The 23,068-nt window shown below is 42.2% G+C and overlaps 1 protein-coding gene across 1 annotated transcript in view; it reads left to right on the top strand.

Moving 5' to 3' along the window:
• Positions 1-2,843: 2,843 nt before the first annotated feature.
• Positions 2,844-23,068, top strand: part of LOC142008287 (glutamate decarboxylase 1-like) — a 39,287-nt gene continuing 19,062 nt past the window's right edge. Inside the window, exons 1-7 of the mRNA XM_074985469.1 lie at positions 2,844-3,012; positions 4,554-4,718; positions 6,183-6,425; positions 8,096-8,186; positions 15,884-15,996; positions 16,942-17,057; positions 19,268-19,347. Of these exons, the coding sequence (XP_074841570.1) occupies positions 2,844-3,012; positions 4,554-4,718; positions 6,183-6,425; positions 8,096-8,186; positions 15,884-15,996; positions 16,942-17,057; positions 19,268-19,347 (977 nt within the window). The remainder of the gene's footprint in view (positions 3,013-4,553; positions 4,719-6,182; positions 6,426-8,095; positions 8,187-15,883; positions 15,997-16,941; positions 17,058-19,267; positions 19,348-23,068) is intronic.

Below are 23,068 nucleotides of genomic sequence, written 5' to 3'. Positions count from 1 at the left end.
CTAGCACCACGTGCTCCCCCCAGTCGGTGCTGCTGGGGTGTGTCCAGAGGCGTGGGGGCACCTGGGGGGGTGCCCAGCCGTGCCCCAGTGGGGGGAGCCCCGTGGCCCGGAGGGACCTTGCAACCACCTGATGAGCTCGGGTGCAGCTGCAGTGATGGTGCACAGCACTGCCAGCAGGGTGTCCATGGTGAGGGTGTCCTCCTGCAGGAGCTGTCGCTGGTCATCCATAGTGGGCACGAGTGGGCTCTGCCGAGCTGGGACAGGCTGGGCAGAACTCAGCTTGTGCAGAGGGGAGGGCGGAGGGAGGGGTCCTTTAAAGGAGGCGGCTGGCTGTGTCCCCGTAAGGGCTTGTCAGCCATGGGACCCCGTCTGCGGAGTTTCCTGCCTCCCTTCTTTCGAAAGAGAGCTTGGAGCTGTGTGGACGCTCTCTTTCAAAAGACCTCGACGGCCCTTCGAAAGAGCAGATCAGAACGCTGATCTGAAAAATGGCAGTGGGTGCTCTCTTTTGATGGCCACTTTTTCGAAAGCTGAACTTCGATTTTCGCCCTTTTGAAAGGGCGCTCATGTGTAGACACAGCTCAAATGAAATTAATGGGCAACAAGTGTTAAACAAATAAAAGGAAGCTCTTCTTCACACAATGCAGTCAACTCGTGGAACTCCTTGCCAGAGGAGGCTGTGAACAGTGGAACTATTATAGAGTTTTAAAAAGCGCTAGATAAATTCATATAGGTTAGGTCCATTAATGGCTATTAGACAGGATGGGTAAGGAATGGTGTCCCTAGCCTCTGTTTGTCAGAAGCTGGAGATGGATGGCGGGAGAGAGACTGCTTGATCATTACCTGTTCAATCCATTCCCTCAGGGGCACCTGGTAATGACCACTGTCAGCAGACAGGATACTGGGCTGGATGGACCTTTGGTCTGACCCGGTATGGCCGTTCTTATGTTCATATGCTCAATTTTTTAAGTATTAACTCAGTCTGATAAAGAAACAGAGTTTAGGATTTAGCTTTGTACTTTATAAAAATTAAGGTTATGTTTATACTGCCCCCTTAACTCAAAATAATATATGCAATTTGCGCTATGTGCCAAATGGCAAAATACTGCCTTATGTCAAGGTATCCCTTACTCCTCCTGCAATGAGGTGCAGAGGGATGCTGAAATAGTGCTCCCGGTATTTCAAAAAATATTTCAAAATACCATGCATATTTCATGGACACTGAGTAGTTTTTTAGAATCCGTCAGTATCCCAAACCTGAAACAGCTCTGCAATGAAAACATAGCCTAAATATCTTAGCTCAATGGAAATGATTACTTATGCTACAGTCATGTCCAACTAAGGTTGCTAAGCTGTGATGACAGTTTACCTGCGTAAGATGTCAAAAGTGTCACATTAACTCCTGTGACACTCTTCAGTGGCAACCAGAGGTTTTAAAAATCTTTCCCCAAGTCCAAATTCTTTTCAGAATGTGCACAGGCCAAAGCCAAATAAGGTTAACTGGATAGTCAGAAAATAGCTCAGGCCATATCTGCACTACCAAGTTTTGTTAATGCCCAGAAGATGACAAAACAAAATTCATTGGAGGGTGTTCACACTTGCTCCCTCTTTCCTGCAATGCAGCACAACAGCAGCCTGCCTGCCACTGTGTTCCCCAAAGGCAGCAGTTCATTCTGCTATCACATGCTTCCAAGATGTATAGTAGCAGAGAGGGAACTGTGCTAGTCTATATAATATCAAAACAAAAAGCAGTCAAGCAGCACTTTAAAGATGAGCAAAATATTTAAGGCACAGAGAACCAAAAACAAGGTGAGCAAATCAGAGTGTGGAGGGGTGTTCTGTGTGTATTGAAAAAAAATGTAAAAAAAAACCAAATCGACGGGGCCAGACGAATACCCAGAGACCAGCTACTCCCAGATCGGCCCAAAAAAGCCAAGAACAGAACACCACTGGTCATCACCTACAGCCCCCAACTCAAACCACTGCAACGAATTATTAAAGACCTACAACCTATCCTTAATCATGATGCCACACTCCAGTGGGTCCTAGGTGACAGGCCTGTTCTCTCCTACAGACAACCTCCCAACCTTATGAGGATTCTCACAAACAGCCACAGTCTATACCCCAGGAATACCAGTCCCGGAACTTTTCCCTGCAACAAAGCCCGCTGCCAGCTTTGTCCACATATCTTCTCTGGAAATACCATCACTGGACCTAACCAGGTTACTCACAGAATCACGGGCACTTTCTCATGCTCCTCTCCTAACATCATATATGCCATCATGTACCAACAATGCCCAGATGCTTTGTACATTGGACAGACTTCTAACTCCCTTAGACAAAGGGTTAATGGGCACAAAACAGACATCAAAACTCTTCAGATCCACAAACCAGTTAGTCAACATTTTAATGGAGTGGACCATTCTGTTAACGACTTAAGAGTATGCGTGTTACTGAAAAAAAATTTTCGCACCTCTATTCAAAGGGAAACAGCCGAGCTGTCTTTTGTATTCAAATTCGGCACATTAACACGTGGTTTGAACCAGGATGGGAATTTTCTGAGTCACTATAGGGGCTCGTCTGCATACTTGGCTTAATCTAATTCTTGACCTTCCCCCGCCATCCCTCCACACTCTGATTTGCTCACCTTGATAATTTTTTTCTGATTTGTCCTCTTTGATTACTGTTTTTGGTTCTCTGTGCCTTAAATATTGAGTCTGTTCTGGTCTGGCTATGGTCTGAAGAAGTGGGCCTGTCCCATGAAACCTCACTTAATAAATTATTTTGCTTGTCTTTAAAGTGCTACTTGACTGCTTTTTGTTTTGATACTTCCAGGAGTGTGAAAGATGAGCGGTGTATGCCTGAAGGGCATCAGAAATCAGAACATTGAGCACAGCCAGCTGGACAGGCATCGTGGGATCCTGGTGAAAGCCAGTTCTGTGGACAAAACAATCAGCAATGTCTACTCTGGCTCTTTGTTGACAATAAAGGGAAAGGAAATAGAAAAAGTCTCTTGTAGGGGCCAGAGATCTTGTCACCGAAACTGGACATTTTCCCCAGCAAGAGGCGCATTGCGATATGTATGTTTTCACTTTTTTGACAGCAAAAGGCAGGTTTTGGTGGCAAAACTTGGGAGCATAGACAAACCCTCGGTCAAGTGGGCCTCATTTCCTTTTTTCTTTTTACCTCCTCAGGTATTTTCCTTCAGAACTCCACTTTTTTTGTTGGCTTATCTTGGAATCAATTCTAAGGAGTTAGATAGTTTGGAAATGCTTTTCAGATATTTCGTTAGGAAAATGCAGAAATATGGAAAACATGCTCAGTATGAATCTGTCAGAAATTTTAAATTATGGTGACCAAAAGCAGTAGCTTAAAGGATTGTATGAAGAGTTTGTGAAATTAAGTTAAATATTTGTTGGTTTTGGTTTTGGTTTTAATTATATGTGAATAGGTAGAGGCCAGTTTCATCAGATTTCATGTTCTTTAGCACATTACCTCCACACAAGCCATCTCATTGTATCAAAACCTGGCCCAAAAGATTAAGCAAGCAAAAGATAAGATGCCAAGGTGCTTTGGAAATTGTCCACATCTATTCTATATGCCTTCAGAACATTAAAACTCTGTTAATGGGCCATACTTGAGAATTGAGAGGCAGAACAATATATACACAGGGGCACAGATAAATCACACAGGGGCACAGCAGAAAGAGGAATTTAATGAGACTTGTAAAGGGACCCATGAAACTCCTTGTCACCAGATATTATTGAACCCTAAGGCTTAAATGGGTTCAGAAAAGGATTAGACATTCATAAGGATAATGAGAAAATCCATCTTTATTAGACAGAGTGAAATATAAGGAATAAATGATTCCAAGAATAATCCAGTCACTATCTGATGGAGATTATTGTAAAAGGAAATTTCTTCTCTTGGCTTCTTGTACCTTCCACTGAAGCACTTGGTACAGATGGTGACTGATACTGAAAGCCAACACAAGCTTATGTATCATTATGGGCCAACCATTGTATTCAAATCTGTGGTGGGGAAGGTTATGGCAACTCCTTCAGTAACGAAATACTGTGCGAGAAGAGAGAAGTGGTATGGGTGGATTAAGGTGAATCACTATTTGTTATTACCTCAAAAGAGGTACCACCCCCTGGAGAGGCTAAAGGATTTGTGTTCAAAGTGGGTTATCCAGAGACCAACAGATGAGGAGATGGCTTGTGATATAAAAAGGCTGACTGAGCAGGTGATGTCTCACTGGGTACTTCTTGAGTAGACCTTGGAGTGGTGATATAGGTGTAGCTACCCTGAAACTGTGACTCTGGTATATGTCACAGACTGACTAGTGGACTAGTGCAAGGGTGAGCAAAGTTGGGGGCAGGCCCCCTTGTGTGTGTGTGGGGGCGGGGATTGAATTTCATGATGGCTGCTTGGTCTCAGGCTCATCCATCTCATTCAATATGTTAAAATATGTTAGTGTTTTTATGTGTGTATATTCACATTTATATATCAATTGATAAAGACGTTACATTTTGCATACTTATTTTCATTTAAAGCCTTTTTTCAGTCTGATGGCATTTTCCCAGATGAACAGGTCCATCGTCAACCTACCCAGCTGAGAGAGAAACATATCTCTAGCCTTAAGAAAGAAAATGAAGAGAAAGAAAAGGACACTCATTCTGAGCACCTTCTGACAAATTTTTCAAATATCTATGCATCAGGTAAGTCTACATGGAACAATGAAACAACAGAATAACCAGTCATTTCTATAATTGTTCATTTTTGTGATATTATCTGTTTTTGTGCACAAATACCATCTGGTGTTTTTCTTGGAAAGATTCCCAGTTTCTGAATAGCTTGTTGTGAATATGTGTCATGGTTCAGCTTGATGATCACTTTTTATATGGCCAACGGGGAAAGATGGAGTAAAATGAAAATAAAAAGACCTATCTTCTGTGTTTCAAATCTCTCCCTCTCTACTCCTCATTCTCTGTCATCTTCATACACTGGATAACAGACCCTTCTCAATAACTATCAGGAAAACTGGTAGTAGAATCTTCCCTCCCTTCTTCTCCTTTCATGGATGAATAGGTCAAGAACCAGCAATTTCCTCCTCCCACACACACACTCGGAGGAGGAACCAACAGTTCCTATAGCTCCTATCCATAGGTCAGAGGAGGGATAGCTAAACAATTAGGATTTTTACCCAAGAAAGACATAGGAGTTTCTCTCTTCCTACTTCAGAGGCCACTGAGTACAAGAGAATGGGTTCAAGGGATATTGGCACTTTGGTATTGAGGCAAAGAACCAACATTTGTTGATTGATCTTACCCCTCCTTTCCAGGGGGACTAGCACGAGGGAAATATTGATCCTATCAATTGCATTGTTACCTAGTATACTGAGCAGCTGTGGTGTCACCTGAAAACAATAGCATGGTAAATCTCCTTCATTCTTAACCAGTAGGAAATCATCCTTTCCCCTCTAGACTCACGCAATCTGATCTGGCCCTTCAATACCGCATTAGAAAGTTGGGTCACTAAGCAAAATGCTAGTTTTCCCATTATGTGCATCTGTGTTCTGAGCTCCACGCGTTAAAGGTCCAGTAGAAGTGGAATATATTGTGAATGATACAAAAGGGGTAACATGCCACTCCCTTAAATGATAATGACAAAGATAAATACTGCAGTAATGGGAACTCCACGTTTAGCAGCTGAACTTCCTCAAAAAAGAGTCTGAGTAGGACACTGCAGAAGTTTATTTTGTTGCCAGACACACTGAGTTTGTTACTGAATAAAGCAGATCTTTTCTAAGCACAAATTAAGCCGACATCCTCAGAGGTTTTAAGGAGCTTAACTGCTACTGAGTTCCGGGTGGGGTGAGGATTCATTTCCTCAAAATGAACTCTTAAGACTTCTCAGATAGCATTGGGAATTAAGCTTTTAAATACCTTGGAGGATCTGGGCCTGTGTGTTCACTGAATACCACAACATGTTGCAAAGATAGAAGCAACACCACTAAATGCCTGAGTGTGTTCAGTGGGAACCAGGTATTTCCTGAAGCCTGTGCTAAGGGAGACTAAGCGGCACAGTGGCGAAGTCAATAAAAGTGTGTGCCTTGTCTCCAAGCAACCTGATTCTTAAGAGCTTGTTAACATTACTGTCACATTCTCTTCATTTTTTCCTAGACCTTTTGCCTACTAGAAATGGTGAGGAATTGACAGATCAGTTCCTGCTTGATGTGGTAGAAATTCTCCTAAATTATATTAAGAAAACCTATGATGGGAAAAGCAAAGTTCTGGATTTTCATCACCCCCATCAGTTTCTGGAAGGCTTGGAAGGGTTCAGCTTGGAGCTACATGATCAACCAGAGCCTTTGGAACAGATACTTGTTGACTGCAGGGATACCTTAAAATATAGCGTGAAAACAGGTAACAGTGTCTCTCCACAGCAAAAATGTATCTGTTTCATAGCTTCACAGGGAGGTTGTTTAGGGATGTGACATTTCTCTATGATGGAATAAATTTGTTCAGGAATCTTAGCTGAGCCGGATTTGTATAACTCCTGAATTTTTTTTCCCTTACCCTGTATTTCCAGTCGTGTGTGTGGTGTTCTGCTCTAAGCTTGTTTTGGTAAAATAAGAAACAAGGGGGAGGGAGGTGGATTCACTTTCTCCAAGGAACCAGTTAAAGTTCTCATGAATTATTCACTAGTTTAATTCTTTATTCAAATAATTGAATGTAATTACTCATTAAAGACGGATATATGCAGGAACTGAGAACATTTTGGACAGGGCTGAGTGTTTTTGTTTGTTTTCTGTTTTTTCCCTTTAGCAGTTTCTAAAATATTTTCCCATTTCCTCCAACCATATATCTATTTTAACACCTCTTTAGTGATTTAGCTGTTTGAAATGTGAATTGACTTGGCATTACAGAGATTTTAGCGGTTGCACTTGGGGCTCAAAAACATCTTTTGAATTAGAGACATCTGGTTCAGGATAGTAAAATGGTTTTCTGACCACAAACGGAAAAGAGGCTCGTAAGCTGTGTCTACACGTGGACGCTACTTCGAAGTAGCGGCACCAACTTCGAAATAGCGCCCGTCACGTCTACACGCGTCGGGCGCTATTTCGAAGTTAACTTCGACGTTAGGCAGCGAGACGTCGAAGTCGCTAACCTCATGAGGAGATAGGAATAGCGCCCTACTTCGACGTTCAACGTCGAAGTAGGGACCGTGTAGACGATCCGCGTCCCGCACCGTCGAAATTGCTGGGTCCTCCATGGCGGCCATCAGCTGGGGGGTTGAGAGATGCTCTCTCTCCAGCCCCTGCGGGGCTCTATGGTCACCGTGTGCAGCAGCCCTTAGCCCAGGGCTTCTGGCTGCTTCTGCCGCAGCTGGGGATCTATGCTGCAGGCACAGGGTCTGCAACCAGTTGTCAGCTCTGTGTATCTTGTGTTGTTTAGTGCAACTGTGTCTGGGAGGGGCCCTTTAAGGGAGCGGCTGGCTGTTGAGTCCGCCCTGTGACCCTGTCTGCAGCTGTGCCTGGCATCCCTATTTCGATGTGTGCTACTTTGACGTGTAGACGTTCCCTCGCTGCGCCTATTTCGATGTTGGGCTGAGCAACGTCGAAGTTGAACATCGACGTTGCTGGCCCTGGAGGACATGTAGACGTTATTCATCGAAATAGACTATTTCGATGTCGCAACATCGAAATAAGCTATTTCGATGTTGACTGCACGTGTAGACGTAGCCTAAAGCACGTAACTCTTGCTGATCCGCATGCTTTTGAAAATATTATCTACATTCCGATATAAGGGGCCAGCTGTTCTGAATGATTTGAATTCTGGTGTAAGTAGAAAATAAGTTATTTAACTGGTAAATACTGTTTATATAATTTGCTCAATAAAAAGTTGAACACCCTAGGTTCTACTTCATACCCATTGTGAAGGACAGCTTCTTTTCCCAACATTACCATAAAGACACTCTTTTTTGTGCTACATATGGATTTCAGGGTCCTTATCAACACAAGTTAACTGGGATCTGAGTTGAAGGAAGATGTATTTCTATTTCTTATCTTGACTCTGGTTTACTTTTGTTTTAGGACATCCTCGCTACTTCAACCAACTCTCCAGTGGCCTTGACATTGTTGGGCTAGCTGGAGAATGGCTGACTGCTACTGCAAACACAAACATGTAAGTATTGCAAATCTCAGTCTTTAGTTACAAGTCAAATACTAACAAAAGCCAGACACTTTTTCCTACTTTTAGGAGTGCAAAGTACCTATCTATATACAAGCAAGCACAGACTGCTCATTTTTCAAATGAGCGAGTGAACACCTGAATAGTGTTGGCCCTGGATCAAGAATCTGTTTGTCACAGAAAACTGAGGTGGTTAAACCATGTTGTATGGTGAAGTGACAGTGGCTCCTAAACAGCCTTCACTGTAAACTCACCTGGTTCTTCCAAGCAGGATATAAGCCAGATGGCAGTCTTAAAACTGTCAGCCATTTAATTTAACTTAATAGCCTCTAATAATTATCCATGCTTATTTTGAGGTAAAATATATACAGATGTATTGAGTAATGGGAATGACAGGATTCACTTGCAAGTATAACTTCCAGGCTGCAAAACACATCAGCACTGAACATTAGAAACTCAAAACCACTAACATTACTGTTATGATTAAAGAAATTAGTTCGGTTCCAGATAACATCCACAGGACTAAGGCTATGTCCACACTACAAGATAAAGTTGAATGTATTAACATTGATTTTATGGTGCTGGGTTTTGTAAATTCAAATTTAAATATCCTCACCTTCCTCAAGGTTCCCAATAAAATGCTGCCACACTGAATTGCCAAACATCAACTGTTGCAGCAGTGCATTTTGGGAACCTATCCCACAGTTCCTTCAACCCCGTAGCATTCAAATGGTTGTGGGTATGAGATGTCATCCTCCCACATTGCATTGCCCTTGTTAACTTCCAATGGAAAGCAAATGGCCATTCTTCCAGGAGGAAGAAAGGAAGAGTAGGGCAAGGCATCTGCAAAGATTGCCAAATTAACTGAAATCTCTTGCTTCTGTAAGTGAATTGGTTTTTGTAACAGGGAGGGGGAGGTATAGCTCAGTGGTTTGAGCATTGGCCTGCTAACCCTGCGTTGTGAGTTTCCTCCTTAAGGGGGGCATGCGTGAATCAGGGGAAAATAGATTTTAAAAAAATCTGTCTGGGATGGTGATACGTCCTGCTGAGAGTGCAGCAAAACAAACTTGATGACCTCTCAAGGTCCCTTCCAGTTCTATGACATAGGTATATCTCCATATAAAATTGAAACTGAATTATGAAAGATTTTACAAAAAGCAGCAAGTGTCTGCAGTGGGCAGCAATATGTTTGTAGTTTTCTCATCTGGCCCTCCACCAACTATTCCCTGTGCTCTCATGGGGTCAACGCATGAAGAAAGAGGATAGGAAAGGTTCAGAGAAAAGATTTTGGACTTCCTGCTACAATGTCTTTCCAAAAGTTGATGGCACTGTGTCTTTTACACTGAACTTGTAATGGGAATAGGAATCTCAACTGGCCCTCCACCCACTGTTCCCTGTGTTTTTGGGGGGGCAAAACATGAAGAAAGAAGCTAGGAAAGGTTAGGAAAAAGATTTTATGATTGAAATATCAAAGATTTTGCAAAAAGCTGCAGGTGTCTGCAATGGGTAGCAAGGCCCCAAAAATATTTTTGTTGGGGAGGTTTGGGGTCTGTGGCTGTAGAGTCAGTTGAAGGGGTCCCTGCAGTGTCTGCAAGACTCTGCAAGTCTTAGCTGCCAGGGAAGCCTTTCTCCTGGTAGCAGCAGGTCCCCAAATATATATTTTCAGTGTGGGATGGGTAAGTGAAGAGCCAGTTGAAGAGGTCCCCTGGGTGACAGCAAGCCCCCAAAAATCTTTCCTTCCTTTGAAGCCCTCAGGCATGCAAGCCAGGACATGGTGCTACCTGTAAGCATGGTCCTCAGTTAGCAACAGGGATGTCCTTTTTACAGGGTCGGGGCTAGCCTCATGATGTGGTTGCGTGTGGGAAAGACCCTAGCTGCATGGTGCCTGTGGGGGAGGGAGGAGGGGCCCTGCACAAATGTAGAGTTCAGAAGAGAAGTTTCTCAGCCTCTAATACAAGCACGACCCCCACAACAGCCTAGCTGCCATGTGGTGCGGTGGCGCAGGGGCTGGCATCAGTGCAGAAAAAACAAAAAAAAAAAAGTGCTCAGCTAGCAGAGGTAGAGACAGAACGAGAGCTGAACTAATAGCAAAGAAAGAAAGCAGTTTCTCAGCCTCTCACACAAGCATGACCCCATGGGGCCAGGCTTCCTGGTGCTGAACTCAAATTTGCAGGCTTCCTGTTACCTAACAGGCTTCCTGTTACCTGATTCCTGTGCACCTGGAAAGCACCAGAGATGGAAGAGAACAGAATGGAGCACAGTGGGGCATTGTGGGGTAAATATGGGACACATCTGGAGGCTAATGAATCCGATTTGATCCTTTTCCACGCTGGCCTTTATTTGAACTTGACTCTACACCCAGCCAGTTCTGATGATGTGATAGTATCCACATTAGTACTCCCTAATTTGAGCTAGTGGTATTTACAGTGAAGACAGTCACATTGTAATACCAAGCTAACTGCCTTAAATTCAAATTTATCTCACAGTGTAGACATAGCCTAAGAGTGCAAGAACACTGATGTTGGAAAATCCCTGGAGAGGGATTGCAGGACACAGACACAACACAACCCCTGCTTCACTGGGGAGCTAGGACCAAAATAGCCCCAAAATGACTGCTGAGGCCAACCTGGCCAACCAGAGGTTGAACGGATTGTTTGCCAGAACCCCTGCTAGAGGGGTTCCCACAAAATCCAAACAGCTACTTAAAGCTGATTGAGGATCTTACAGTTAATCATAAAATATAATAAGATTCCAGAGCTGTCAGTTTCTTACTAGAAGAAATGCTGAAATAAAACACCAAGAAGTTAAGTAATGCAAAATGCCCAGCATAACTAGCACAGCAAAATCTTACTGTATTTGATACTTGTAGGCAATGGTCCCTCTAATCTTTACCGTGGATGGATTTGTCCATCCATGTGTGGAATAAAGTATATGTGCACCAAGGTGCGTGCAAATGTGCACTGCCAATAGTCACACAAAACCCAGTTGAGGGCACACTGCTAACCAATTAACTGGCATTTGAACTTCTCCTGAGCAGCTGCAGAAGCACACAGCTTACAGGGAACACCGCTTGTCGGACTGAATGGCCAAAACAAGAATTTTGGCCCATGGTGCCGTATTTTCAAAGGGATTTCAAACCATACTTCTTAATTGGCATGTGCAATTTTGCACACCCAGTTACTATGGCCACACTCAAGTCCCTTTAATAACCAAAAAAACCCTTGAAATGGCATACATAATGGAAATTAGGTGCTCAACTCCCTGATTTATAAATACAAGGAGTGAACATGCTAAAGGTTGGGAATGGCAGAACTGCATGAGAAAACTTTTTAGTGCATCAAATTGTATCTGCAAAATAAGCAGTTTTTTGGAAAATGATAGTGAGCTTTTAAAACTCTAATTGGCTTTGTATCCGTTGACAGAGTTTAATAATCCTAGTAAAATGTTTGTATATTACTGTGCAAGGAGCTTAAATGATCAGAGGAGGGTGTTTGAGATAAGGGAAGGCAGAGACAGAGAAAAGGAACTTGGTGAAGAAAGTTAATTTAAGAACTGGATGCTTCATCTAAGGCAGGGGTGAGGAAGCTTTTTACATCCCTGATATTAGCAGCCCCCCTCCACTACCACCACCACAACAACCTGTCTAATGTAAACCAAACTGACAAAAAAAAAAAAAAGAAAAACCAAACATTTATGTAAGACAATAAGTGGGTAGAATGTAAAAACATTACTAATTGGTATCTAAATATGAATCCACATACATAAACATGTTTCAACATTTTTAATGAAATGGATGAGCCTGAGACCCAGCAGCTGATTGTGCTCTGTCCCACACTTTGCACACCTCTTATCTAAGGGATCCAGGATCCAGCAGAATTCACTGAATTAAACATATGCAAAATTCTATCTTGTGCCTTCATTATCACAAATTTTGTGTAGGGTGGAGTAAAGGGGAATCAAGGGGAAGTTTAGTTTTTATTTTACCAGACAATAAATTTCCCCCCCCCCCACAAAAAAAAATCTGTAAAGATTGTTTTGGGTTAAAAATACCATTACTAGTTTTCATCTATTAAAATATTTTCTATTTTAAACAAAAAATTGGACCAAAATGGAAATTAATTTAGTCTGAAGAATACTTTTTAAAAATAGTTTTGACTAAATGCTTTTTTCTGCTCTGGGACCTTGGGGATAATTTTGAAGAAGGGGTAGTGACTGCAGATTTAAAGATCTTTGTCTATGGGGAATATATACAGTAGATTATGGGGATTTAGTGAGCAGGAGAGATTGAACAGTACTGGGGCTAAGCTGTAAAGTGCATGTGTTTACTGAAAAGTCATCACAAAACCAAAGAAAGGAGCACATCACAAACACTGTAGAAAGATTAGAAAAGAAGTGTACGTGTAGGAAAGTTAGCCATGTGCCTAAATCCCAGTGTCTTCTATCCATAATTTCCAGACATGCACTCAAAGGGATGCAGCTCACTACAGTTGTTATGAAATGGAGGGAAATAATCAAACTTATCTTTTCTGAAAGGGCAACACTATTAAAGATACTGGAACAGAAGCTACTGTCCCCAGAGATCCACAATGATGTGACTGAACAGCTTTCTGCCAAACTGTATTTCTGTTCCCATTCCCCAGTTAAAGTGTCCTAGCAGAGTTCTACTATTCAGAAGAGAACCGGAATACATCTCTGTGAAGAAATTTCAGAAAAAGAGCATGTATTTCTAATGTATTTACGAATGACTATATGGGAAAAGTGTGCAGAACTTATGTGTAAGATAATTTCTTCACTCTTTGAAGCATGCAGATATGTTAATTCACATATAGTTGTATTTGTCAGATAGCTTAAAATGGAGATAATAATGCTTTTCCATCTTTTCAAAGTACTTTCAGAACTATCTAGGAAGAACTTTGTGGATGCAGTCCAGTTAATCACCTCACTTTGCCTAACTTTACCTATATAAAGAGCCCAACTGAAATGGTATTAGTTGTGTGGTTAAATATCTGCCTAACCGTTGTGCTGGATCAGGACTTAGATAAGTATGACAGCTTGGACCTCCCTGGTCTGGCACCCATGGGACCACACCAGCCCCGAACGACAGAATATACTGGACAAAGAGTGGTCTCCTGCTGACAGCCCTTCAACCTCCCTCTGGCTCCACTTCTGGCCTGGACAGCACCCTAACACAGGGTCCAGCCAGTCTGCCCTGGCCCCGCCACTCTGCTATGACAGGCCTGGCTCAAAGACCTTCCCTACCTGAAGTGGCCCTGGGTTCCAGCATTGCCATGGCTGCTGCAGCCCCAGCTCACAGCATTTCTGGGGCTGCAACAGCAGGGCTGTGAGCCAGGACTACTACGAGAGAGCTGGGAGAAAGGGTTACCTCAGCAGAGCTGAGAGCTGGGGCCACTGTAGAAGGTGGGACCTAGGCTGCCACTCCCTGGCTGTGGCTTCCTGGCTGCAGCTGCCCGACCACTACTGGTTACCTATTCCCTGGTCCAGCAGTGGCTCTCCAGCCCCAGTGATTGCTCCCCCCACTGCTTCCAGGCCTCTCCACAGCCATAGCTCCATGCCTATGGTCCCTGGCCAATACTGGGCCACCACTCCCCAGCCGTGGCAATGGCTCCCCAGCTCCAGCTGCAGCTTCCTTACCTCAGGACTTCTGGTCCCAGCTAGCCCCTTCTTCCAGCCTGACTCCCAGCTAGCCCCTGCTTCAGGCATCCTCTGGGCAACATCTGCGGTCCTGCCAGACCATGGATTTCAGAGGTGAAACTTGTAATTTAGTATTAACTGGCTTATCACTTTGACAGCCTGATATGCAAATGTAGTTCATGTTCATTAGCCAAAATTTTTGTACTTGTTCATGCGTGGATTACAGTATGTGTTAAAAACTGCACAATTCTGCCAGCAGTTTTAGTTGCGTGTTCTTCGGAAAGTATAAATTCCTGCTCTATTACAACAGAGCTGGGGTGTTTATGTTGAAACTTGAGTTGGAACTGCATGGACAGCTGTGTATAGTTAGGTAAAATTGTCCTGGCTGGCTACTGTAGATTATAGTCTTTTACTTGGGCATTTTGAACTAAATTTAAGCATTCTCTTAATCCAGTTTTTTTTTGTAACCTGTTTTAGCTGGAGGTCTGGTAGGTCTATAGTGAATTCGGTAGCAATACCACTGGATTAGCTATACCCATATTTTTTAAACAAATACACTTCTAAGGAAGAATCGGACACAAAAAATATGAGCAGTGTCAGTCAAAGAAAGAACAGGCTATACCCTTATATGTCTTATACATTATGATACGGTGGGTGTATCAGAATAATGCAATGGTATGTTACAATTACCTTCATTCACTATTTGCCAACTGAACATTCATATCTTTTCCTTGTAATACAAAGCAACATTAGCTACACAAAGTCAATAAGTAATGTGTATAAGTCAGCAAACAGTCGAGTGTATTTTGACCTTGTTAGATAATTCAGTTTTGCCCGATAAAAAACACTGTGCCACTCCTAAATTCAGTCAATTGTGAAATCTTCCTGCCTTCTTTTGTATTTTTAATAGTACATATAAATGCTCATCTGAGTGACTGGGGAGCTTTGGGAATAGATTCCTTTTCAATTGCTTTGGTGTTATGTTTGAATTGTGAATTCAGATGCAAGTGTGCATAATAAATGGACTATTGGTCTCTCTAGTCCTTTGCTCTCATAGCACTAGCTTGCTGTATATTGCTCCACGCCATTTGGTCACCTTGATGTGAGAGCCTTTGCCAACTGTATCCACAGCTCTCTTCCTTTAGCTCAGCAGCTCTCCAGCATTTAACAGGCATAATTTGACTCTACATTATACATGGCTCTTTTGAGGGAATCTTCTAAACGCTCTTCCTCCTTGATGCCCAGGACATGACAATAGAAAGCACGCCTGAGATGTGCTGGAGTTCAAAACAGGCAATGAGATGCAGCCTCATTGTCATAATATTAAGCAAAATTCACTTGAGGAATGACCCTGAAATGCTGGAATACTTTCATCACTTAAACTATGATGTTTAGGGCCATCACAGGGCAAACTACAAATCAGTCCAATGAAGTCAACAGTTACACAGCTGTAAGTGAGGCTGTCTAGAACACCATTTCTAGATTCATGGGGCATAATGAAACACTCAACATTCACCACCTCAGTTTTCAACAATAATCATAATGTCCTTCCCTGCCTAGTGTAGCAGGAAAATGCAGTCGCTGTAGACTGTCACATGCTGAACACTTAGTAACACTCACAGTATATCGCTTCCTAAAATTTGGGAACAACTTTAAATGATGTCATTCCCCACTGATTTAAGGTAAATTTGAAAAAAATGGGTCTGTAAAATGATAGGTCTTTCAGTTTTTTTCCACACCATAACATGCAAAATAACTTGAAGAGACATAGCTAATATATTTACTTTTAAATACCATCCCAAGCAGATAAACCATACCTTTCCTGAACATTTGAACATTCAGAATGTAGTCAGAAAATGGTTACTATGCCAGAGGAGAGAGAAGTTAGTGGGGAAGGGTGGAACAAAGGAAGCCTGTAGTCTAATCTCACCCCTTATATCACTCTGAAATCAAGTTGTCCCAGTTCCTTTTGCACATCTTTTGTATAATAGAAATGAATTTCTGAAAACAGCCTGTTGCTGTTTTTTAAACATATTTAGGTTTACATATGAGATAGCTCCAGTGTTCCTTGTCATGGAGGAGATCCTTCTTAAGAAAATGCATGAAATGGTTGGATGGAGAGAAAAGGAAGTCGATGGTATATTTTCTCCTGGTAAGTAGACAGGAAATTATCCTTGCTATAGGCTTGAATGTAAAGCTCAAGGAAGTCAATGACGGTCTTTCCCTTAAGTTCACTCACTTTAAATCAGGCACCACACGAAAACTGCATGAGGTTTGTTTTGTGACAAGCAAAGTAGCTTAAATAAAATATCAGCAATGTCAACTGTCACTTTAACCTAAAAGCAAACTTGAACTGAACTTTTTTGCAATTTGAGGTGATATGGTTAAATTGATTAAAACATTATCTTTAATTTCAGAATATTGTTAATAGCTATCATGTAAATAAAAATGACAGGCTAAAGAAAAAGAAGGTTTTGCAATATTACAGAGTAATAAAAGAATACTTTCTCAGAATAAACGTCCACAAAGCTTCTCCGAATAGGGGAAGTACAAGAAATCAATTTTATATGAAGCTAGTTCTCAGAAAGCACCCTCTACTACAATGATAGAATAAGAGTAAGGAAAGAAGGGAACTTCTCAGTAATCGGAATTTGGACAATTATGGGTCAAGCTGCTTAATTCCCTCTGTTTCTGTTAGCGACTGCGATGTGGTGGATTGCAGAAAAGAAAAGGAAACTTACAGTGAAGTGCAAATCTTAAAAGGTCCATAAAACTGGAACTCCCAATGGCAAATCTTATCAAATCTGTGGAAGCCTAAAAAAGTGAACCATGTATTGAATGGTGGGGAGAAAATTCTATGGCCAAGGTTTGACTGGTATTCTGTACACATATCCTATAGTCAAAATGAGCAGTCATTTTGAGAACAGCAAATCATTGATTATTAAAAAATCAGAACTAAACCAAGGGATGCATGCTAAATTATACCAGTTGAGAATCTGGCTCTGTGATGGAAGCAATGATGCAAAATTTAAATTTGCAATAGGAATAAGCTGTTCAAACCAAAACAGAAATATTTGTTTCTCTTCCATGCTGTTAGGTGGGACCATATCAAATCTCTACAGTGTTCTAGTGGCTCGTTATAAACAGTTTCCTGAGGTTAAAACCAAAGGCATGGCAGCCCTTCCACACATTGCACTCTTTGTTTCTGAACACGTAAGTCCAGCATTACAATAAGTGTGTGTGAAATAGCTTGTCTGGGCTAGACTCGGTAATGAATTTAAAAAAATCAGTATTTAAATATTCAGACTGCTGAAGTAAATGATCTGAAAATGAAATGAGAAGTAATACTTCTGTAGAATGTTTGGCTAAGATTTTCAAAAGTGCCTACATGATTTAGGTCACCTAGTCACATTGTAGGCCACTGGTTCTTGTACTCATGTTCTAAGTGACACAGGCTCTTTTGAAAATGCCATCTTGTGACTTTAGGCACAGCCCTGGGTAAGTGGCATGATGTAAGCTGCAGCAGGACTAGTCCTGGAGAACACTAGGTACATCTACACTGAGATAATGCTCCTTCCGTCCCTCCTTCCTCCACCCTCCTCTGACCCAGTTAGCCTATGTCACCTGACTTGGGCTCACAGAACTCGTATAAGGAGTGTAATTGCAGTGGAGGTTTAAGCTCAGACTGGAATCTGCGTGGTGGGGAGAATCCCAGAGTTCAAGCTGCAGCCCAAGCCCAAATATCCATACTAGGCCATCAAGCCCTAATTATTTGATGTGGGCCAGCTCATGGCGTCTAATTTCAGCGTAGGCATAAATATTTTGACTCAAAAATAGATCTCACGGGGCTTGTCTACATTTATGGGTAGATCAACACTCTAGAGACTAACCTCCTGAGGGTCGATTTAGTGGGTCTAGTAAATCATACACTTCCTGCACTCCCATCAATCCTAGTATTCCATGGGATGTTATAGAGTAAGGGAAGTCAACAGGAGAGTTTCTCCTGTCAATCCCCCACACTAGGGATGCTGCAGAAAATTGAACCAAATTACGTTGAATCCAGTTATACTATTCATTCAGCTGGAACTGCATAACTTAGTTCAACTTTTTCCTCCATGTATATCTGCCCTTGCAGTCCTTGCCGTGTTATCCCCTGGCTCTAGAAGGGGAGATAGTAATTTCCTGCTGATCTCCCCCATTCCCTGTCCTGGCACTTTGGGGTGATGGAACCACAGCCTACCCCATTCCAACCCACTGCTTTGGGTAAGAGGATGGGCAAGTCACTGGACAAGCAGCACCCATTCACTGCTATGCACATACACGAAGTCCAGATTTCACACCCATGAGGTATCTGGAAGAAGTTCGCACCTTCTTCCTACACCCTTATGCAGGTTTGTCGTACAAGCCACAGTCTGAGCCTTGGTACATCTCCAAGTACAACTTTCCAGGGGCCTGATTATTAATGTCAGTGGAACTATTTCCATGGACTTCAGTGGGCTGTGGATCAGGCCTGAAATGTCTATTCTTCCCTGACTTGCACAGGCAAATATGCATATTTAAAAACACGTCTCTGAATGTTGTCATTGTCTGAAATTTTAACTGTGTGTATTAACACTATTGCTTATGGAACTGAGACAAAATGTAAATACAGAATATTGATGTTGGTTGCTCAGGTGTGACTTTGTGATATTTCCCTGTGGTGTGTTATATATCTGCAAAAGTTGTTCACTTTGCTACTGTGGAGGAACAGAGTTAAAGTGGCTGAGCATTCACTGTTTTGTAACATGTCAGTCATTTTTTCCTATAAAATAATCTGTTATGTGGATGTTACAGAGAACACTCTAGACTGTTTTTAAAGTTTTATTTAATAAGCAGAAATATCAAAAATGGGGCAGGTGAAATTTCAAATTCTATTTATCATTGTAGTTGTATGTTGGTTCAGATTTGTGGTTCCTTTTGTAAAAGTAAGCTTGAGGTCAAGCTGCAAAATAGTTACCATGCAACCCCAAACTTAAATAGTTATTGAAGAACATGCGATTCTTCTATTGATTGACGTAATTGTCATAATTGTACACGTTCCTAAAGTTCTTTGTCTTAGTGAAAATAGTGACTTAGTATGTTACTGAGAGGTGTATTTAATAACCCTGCCTATGATCATCAGTCATCAGGGCAAATCATTATCTCCACATGGGATCAGGATATAAATTCCCTACACAGGATAGCACGTTATGGCAGGTGTAATATATTTTTTTAAATATCTGGTTTTGACCACTGTTAGATAGGACTCTTGGAAAGTTTGAGTGCCCATTCGTATGCTCTTTTGTATCTCTAGGGCAGAAAAAAATAATGATGTAATCTATATCTTGCATATATTTTGTTTACTCTCTAACAAAACTCCCTTAAAACCTTTCTATTTTTTTAAGAGCCATTATTCAGTAAAGAAAGCTGCAGCAGTCCTTGGAATTGGGACAGATAATGTAATTACAGTAAAGTGTGATGAAAGGTATGACTCTTAATGTCTTCCTGTAAATGTCTTGCTGAATTTAACCTGCTCTTGTGCCAGTTGCTCTTGTGTCTGTTCCTTAAGGTGAATTGTACTTTATAAAATGATTTTCACCTAAAGCCAAAGCAGAATTGATTAAATGCCAAACTATGGATCATTTATGACTACAGAGGCAAATTTGTAGGTCCTTATTCAGTGTTTATTCAGTCCCTATTCAGGCAAACTCCTGCTGAAATTAGTGGGTATTGTATCTGAGCAAGAACAAAGTAAAACTTAAGCACAAGTTTCTACAAACTTTCTCCCAGTAGTAATACTATCGGTTGAAGTTCTCTAATCCATCACCCCTGGGACCTGACTAGTGCCCGGACGAGAGATTTTGCCAGACCATGGGAGTTCAGTATTGTCTACCACAGTGCCAGCACTTTCACTGCTTACTGGGCTCTTAGAAGACATTTAGGGGTAAACTACAGGTAAGTAATAACACAGAACACTGAGAGCCAGGACTGTGTGGTCGGAAACAAACTTTATGGGATCATGGGAAATTTTGCCACACTCATGACGAGTGGTTATCCAGCTAACAAAAATCATGCCAGATTACAGATGTTGCTGTAGGAGAGAGTTTTGGATTAGAGAGGTTTAACCAGTACTTGAATAGTTGCCGAACAACATACTATTTAACCAGAGTACAAGTGGCAGAAACTTTCAAGAGTGGGGGCATATGTAGGGCTAGATTGAAATTTTACCATTAACCCTATGTAAGGAGCAAGGCATTGCTGAGCAACCCCAAGAATCTTGCAGGGCATGAAATAGGACCTTAGAGAGGTACGATTCCTTCCCTTCTTGAACCTAGCTCCATGAAACTGTGGTCATTTGGTACTGGCCTATGCCAATAACAATTTACTGCCCGCACAACTAAGCTGGCTAGTGCACTGTGAGATGGAGACAAGTTTCCACATATTCCTGCATTCTGTGCCTATTTTCCACCCATCTGCTGAGGGAAGAGTGGTAACAGGCACAGAACACCTGCTTTCCTCTTCATGCTCAATATCAAATACAGAGAAACATATATAGTGACAAATAAATCCTACTCCCTCTCAGATCTGTGTTGCCTAGACCACAGTTTGGTTCACCTTTAAAGTTCACAAACTTCTTCAGATTTGAGATAAAAGCACTCAACTCTGAAGTGGGCCTTACCCATGAAATTTCATTACCTAATATATTAATGTGTTAGTCTCTAAGGTGCTACAGGACTGCCTGTTTTTTTTGATGGGACAAACTAACACGGTTACCCCAACACCTTTAAACTTGTTATTCATAATACCATCTTCTCTTTACCTGGATAGCTTTTGTTTTATATACTTATTCTGGCAGCTGGGCAGCTGATTCATCTTTAAAATACATATTTTTCCTATTGTTGCTCTGTTGTCATTAAAGGCAGTAGGGATCCCATGACAACTCTCCCGAAATTACATCACTGTCTAAATTAGTTTGATGATTTACTCTGAAAATTGGCAATCCATCAGAGACTGTGACAGACTCAAAAAGAGAAAAATGCTTGTATTTTCATAAAAAAATATGTAAAAGCCAAGTCTCAAGTCTGGGGGCCTAAACGTAGGAGTAGACCCAGGAATGTAAGAGCCTAAGTAAAAATGGCCTGATGTTCAGACATGCTGAGTGTCAGCATTCTGGCCAAAATCAGTGGGAGCTACAGGTGCTTGCTACTAAAACCAAATGCAAATATATATAGAAAATTTGCAGCTATTTCCATGGGAATTATTCTTTTTCAAGAATGTTTTTCAATTCGTTTTTGGCACAAGCATGAATATTTTGGAAAAAAAAAAGTTTTAGGATTGTGGTATGATTCTCAGGGTTTCCAAGCTATGAGTCCTGTTGTTACTGCCTCCCCACACCCCCACATGTATACATGCATGCAGGGACACACATGCTCACAAACCCTCCAGTGAGAGGGAGACTTGCTGATGCTTCATCAGCTTCCTGACACCACCAGTCTGTTAGTCTGGCACCAGAGCTGAGCCTAGCCAGCATGGCTCTGTCCTACCAAGTCCTGGGCCAAGGCACCTCGCCTCCCCAGAACCACCAGCCTCCCAAGGTCAACTGCCTCATTTCCCCAACAGATGCACCCAGCCAACTGCCTGCTGGCTTGCCACATGCCACCTCATCCCCCACCTCCACCAAGAGGAAGAAGGACACAGCAGTGTGGAGATATCCAGTGGAGGGGAGAGATGGAGGGGCATCGAGCCATGGGTTGACAGCAGGGAGGTTTAGACTTCCCTGACCTGTTATACCCACTGCCTGTGAACACCCCTATCTACCGTCAGCCTCCTTTTCTCTGACTTCTCACAGGAATACCAGTTCTGCTGCCCGCCCCCCCATGCAGGAAACAGTGCATACTCCAGCTTGAATGATTCAGCTCCAGGATCAGCTCTTTGTATAACATGCCATGGGACTTAGATTTACAAGGAAAACAACACTTTTATTATATGAAAGACTGAAGAGCTAATGAGAGAGAGAGAGAGTGAGGATGAGCGGATAATGGAAATAAATAATAGGAGTACACATAAAATCATAACACAATTTCTAAAGACTCACTTTAACTTAATTGGCCCATGTTCTATCTAAAGTAGATTATCTCACCCGAAAATGTCTTTTGCAGCTTTTCACCCAGGGCAAGTTGTAATCCACTGTCATTATTCCTAGGCACAGGGTAAAGGGGTATCTTCCTTGCCTTCTACTTATATCACCTTCTGACCCTGTAACTTATTCTTCTGTCAAAACAAAAAAGCAGTAAAGTAGCACTTTAAAGACTAACAAAATAATTTATTAGGTGAGCTTTCGTGGGATAGACCCACTTCTTCAGACCATAGCCAGACCACAACAGACTCAATATTTAAGTCATAGAGAACCAAAAACAGTAATCAAGGTTGACAAATCAGGAAAAAATTATCAAGGTGAACAAATTAGAGAGCAGAGGGGTGGAGGAGGAGGGTCAAGAATTAGATTAAGCCAAGTATGCAAAAGAGCCCCTATAGTGTTCCAGAAAATCTAATTCTTGACCTTCCCCCTCCGCCCCTCTGCTCTCTGATTTGTTCACCTTGGTAATTTTTTCTGATTTGTCAACCTTGATTACTGTTTTTGGTTCTCTATGCCTTAAATATTGAGTCTGGTCTGGTCTGGCTATGGTCTGAAGAAGTGGGTCTGTCCCACAAAAACTCACCTAATAAATTATTTTGTTAGTCTTTAGCCACGTCTACACGTGCACGCTACTTCGAAGTAGCGGCGCCAACTTCGAAATAGCGCCCGTCACGGCTACACGTGTTGGGCGCGATTTTGAAGTTAACTTCGACGTTAGGCGGTGAGACGTCGAAGTCGCTAACCCCATGAGGGGATGGGAATAGCGCCCTACTTCGACGTTGAACGTCGAAGTAGGGAACGTGTAGACGATCCGCGTCCCGCAACATCGAAATAGCGGGGTCCTCCATGGCGGCCATCAGCTGAGGGGTTGAGAGACGCTCTCTATCCAGCCCCTGTGGGGCTCTAGGGTCACCGTGTGCAGCAGCCCTTAGCCCAGGGATTCTGGCTGCTGCTGCTGCAGCTGGGGATCCATGCTGCATGCACAGGGTCTGCAGCTAGTTGTCGGCTCTGTGTATCTTGTGCTGTTTAGTGCAAGTGTGTCTGAGAGGGGCCCTTTAAGGGAGCGGCT

This window comes from Carettochelys insculpta, chromosome 2 (assembly GCF_033958435.1).
Source record: "Carettochelys insculpta isolate YL-2023 chromosome 2, ASM3395843v1, whole genome shotgun sequence".
In the NCBI taxonomy this organism is placed as follows: Eukaryota; Metazoa; Chordata; order Testudines; family Carettochelyidae; genus Carettochelys; species Carettochelys insculpta.
This window is presented reverse-complemented; position numbering and strand designations above follow the sequence as displayed.